At 34.8% G+C, this 3,250-nt stretch overlaps 1 protein-coding gene across 1 annotated transcript; it reads right to left on the bottom strand.

The window, feature by feature from the left end:
• Positions 1-413: 413 nt before the first annotated feature.
• On the bottom strand, positions 414-842 carry LOC108907441 (larval cuticle protein A2B-like). Its single transcript, XM_018711118.1, has one exon. The coding sequence runs from the start codon at positions 840-842 to the stop codon at positions 414-416; it is 429 nt and encodes a 142-aa protein (XP_018566634.1).
• Between the last annotated feature and the right edge of the window lie 2,408 nt (positions 843-3,250).

The following is a 3,250-nucleotide window of genomic DNA, read 5'->3' as shown; positions in this document are numbered from 1 at the left end:
TAAAAATGTTTCTAACAGTAGGTAACAGATTATAACATTAATCAATTTTATGTTAATTTCACCAAATTTCTTTTGTTATTGGTTGCAAAAAAATATGATCACCCAAAATATTTTGAGAAAAAGATTGTAACATATTCACATTAATATGGCATATAGTGTTTCCCAATAGTTTTAGGTTTATGGTTATTATTTTTATAACAATTTGCTCCGGATGAAAACCCAATACAGTTGAAGTAATTTAGAATCTGGTGTCTCTGGCTTGACAAATAAGAAATTAAATAATTTTTTTTATTTATTACTTTTATAACAATATACATACAAACATTATCAACAAAATTTTGGAACTAAAACAAGTAAAAACGAACTATTTTCTCACTTCCCACTACGTAACCTTATTTACAAACAATCATAGCCTAGTGGTAGTAGGCGGGGGCGGCATACGCCAGAGGGGCGGCGATTTTAGCCACTGGAGCGGCGTACGCTACGGGGGCGGCCACTTTAGCCACAGCAGGGACCCCCAGGGGTTGTCTAGACACCACAGCGTTGAACCCGTTGATAGGATCAGCGGTGTAGTCCACGGTACGAATGGTGCCATCAGGATCCACCAAAGAGTAACTTCCTTGGACACTGTCTCCGTTCCTGGTTTCACTCTGCTGCTTATTGTCACCGGTCAGACTGTCTTGGACCTGGTATGCGTAGGAGTACTGTGGATTGGGGTCGTATTCGTCGGCTACGACAGTTTTGGATACCGCTAAGGGAGCGGCGTAGGACACTGGCGCCTGCAGAATACCAGCGTTGGCGACGGCGGCCAGAGCGGCGATTACCAGGATTCCGTAAGACATTTTGTTGGTTGGTAGGTGGAACTGTTGACTGATGCTGAATGGGTGATCACCACGGTTTTTATACTGAATAAAATAACCGGATTCGTACCTAGAAATATCTGTGCGTGAGAGCTGAAGTGGAGCAAATTGTGAAACCGACGCGTTTTGTGTATATGCAGTTTTAACGGGTTTGGGTGGTTTGGAATGTTTCGACGGATTTGCATTTTTAGAGATTTCGGATTGATTTATAATGCTACATACTCATTTTAATGTTCTGGGACAGTCGAATCTAACCGCTGAATTATATCACGCCTATTTAATGATTTTAATACTAGAAAATAACTTCACTGAATATTGTTTTCTATATTATCTAAGTTGACTTTGCTGGAGCTTTAGAATGTTTATAAAAGATGTTTCTAAAATGCGCCAAAATGAAACGGAAGAACAAAACGTTCTTTAGGTAGGAATATTAATTCGAAAACGTATACTGTCCAAAATACATTTTTTTAATAACATCAAAATTGCTAATGAAGAGGTAAATTTGGTAGACTCTATATTATCAATTATAATAATCTCATGAGGGGCAGTATGTTCCTTATAAGCAGTACTAGGAATAAGTCGGAATACTTTGTGTGAAAAAATAACCATAACTTATAATTACGACAATTTTTCAGAAATTATCTTAAAACAGACAAAAGTATGGTCTTGATATCAAATATCTTCACAGGTTTTGAAAACAAAAAAAGTCTCAAAAAATAGTTATTTGTTTAACTAGGCAGTAAAGTACAAGAATAGACGAGACGTAGCCGAGTCTATTAAAGCAGCCAAGAATAAAATCTACTTTACTGAAAAGTTAAACAGATAATTTTTTCGCCGATCAATTTTACTTTTATCATAATAGCAAACAAAACTATATATTTTATGTTATTAAAACTGTATGATTCTTTGTTCGTAAAATATGCATTTATAACTCGTAATCGCTTCTTTCCCTAGGGAGGTAAGTTACCTGACTTACCTCCCGTTGTCCATAGCAACTTCCACTTCTACGGTAAAATCCACTTGCCTCATTAAAAACAATGTATTAACAGTAGTCTATTTACTATAGTGGGAGCAGATACAATTTTTTGTTGACCTACATTATTAAGATAACACATTCTGTTTGTTTAGTTTGAGGTCATATTTTAGAAACATCCTTATAATGACGAACTATACGAACATAAGTTCGTAAGTTCGTTCGTAAGTTAGTAAGTATAATCTCTTCAAAAATAATCATTTTTTATTCTAGGTCGCTTTAATATCAACACGTCTTCTAAGCTGTTTATTAATCTTGCCACTTATTGCTTTGTGTTTTTACAAAATTTGAATTTATTCTATGTGTAGAATTGTTACATACTTTCTCTCGTCGGGAGGTTATTAAATTGACGTTTCGCTTCGATTATGGCTTCAGTAGCAGAAAGCGCGTAGCTCTAATGTTAATAAAATATTTATTTCACTGTACAAACGCATCCAACAAGTAAGCCCTTCAGCTCCCCATAGTCGGCGCCCATGACTTATACCCTTGTTNAAAAATAACCATAACTTATAATTACGACAATTTTTCAGAAATTATCTTAAAACAGACAAAAGTATGGTCTTGATATCAAATATCTTCACAGGTTTTGAAAACAAAAAAAGTCTCAAAAAATAGTTATTTGTTTAACTAGGCAGTAAAGTACAAGAATAGATGAGGCGCAGCCGAGTCTATTAAAGCAGTCAAGACATTAAATCTACTTTACTGAAAAGTCAAACAGATAATTTTTTCACCGATCAATTTTACTTTTATCATAATAGCAAACAAAACCATATATTTTATGTTATTAAAACTGTATGATACTTCCTTCATAAATAATTTTTGCCATATCTGGGGCGTGTCAATGTGATGAATCACTTCAAATAAAAATTGGAGATATTGTATTATCAAGTGCTCTAAGCAAGTATTCACCAATTTGGAGGATTCAATAGTTCATAAAACATCTACTAGTGAAAACACTTCAACCCACATAGACGAAGTAAATGTTTCAAAACAAACAGGACAAGGGCAAGGGATATCCATTACAAGCAGTTCTAATTACATTCGTTAAAGAAAAAATTAAAATTTTTTATTTAGTGGCAGTAAAAATGATTCTAATGCCTAGGCAGTAAATGTGACACTTAGTGCCTGACAGCTGTCACTAAAACTACACTTTTAATGTCGATTACACTATAAAGGAGGTAAGTATTATTTATCAGTCGAGAACGATTTTGCGCCCGAGCGGAGCGAGGGCTGGCAATAGAGTCCGAGACTGGTAAATTATACTCAACTGCTGCGTGGTGTATAACATTTTATCTGCTCCCACAGTTCTTTATGGGTCATGAAATGAAGAATAGGTTTTATTTTTTGATATTTATTA

Source organism: Anoplophora glabripennis, unplaced genomic scaffold (genome assembly GCF_000390285.2).
Source record: "Anoplophora glabripennis isolate ALB-LARVAE unplaced genomic scaffold, Agla_2.0 scaffold20, whole genome shotgun sequence".
In the NCBI taxonomy this organism is placed as follows: Eukaryota; Metazoa; Arthropoda; class Insecta; order Coleoptera; family Cerambycidae; genus Anoplophora; species Anoplophora glabripennis.
The sequence above is the reverse complement of the archived record's forward strand: the minus strand, read 5'-3'. Positions and strand labels throughout refer to the sequence as shown.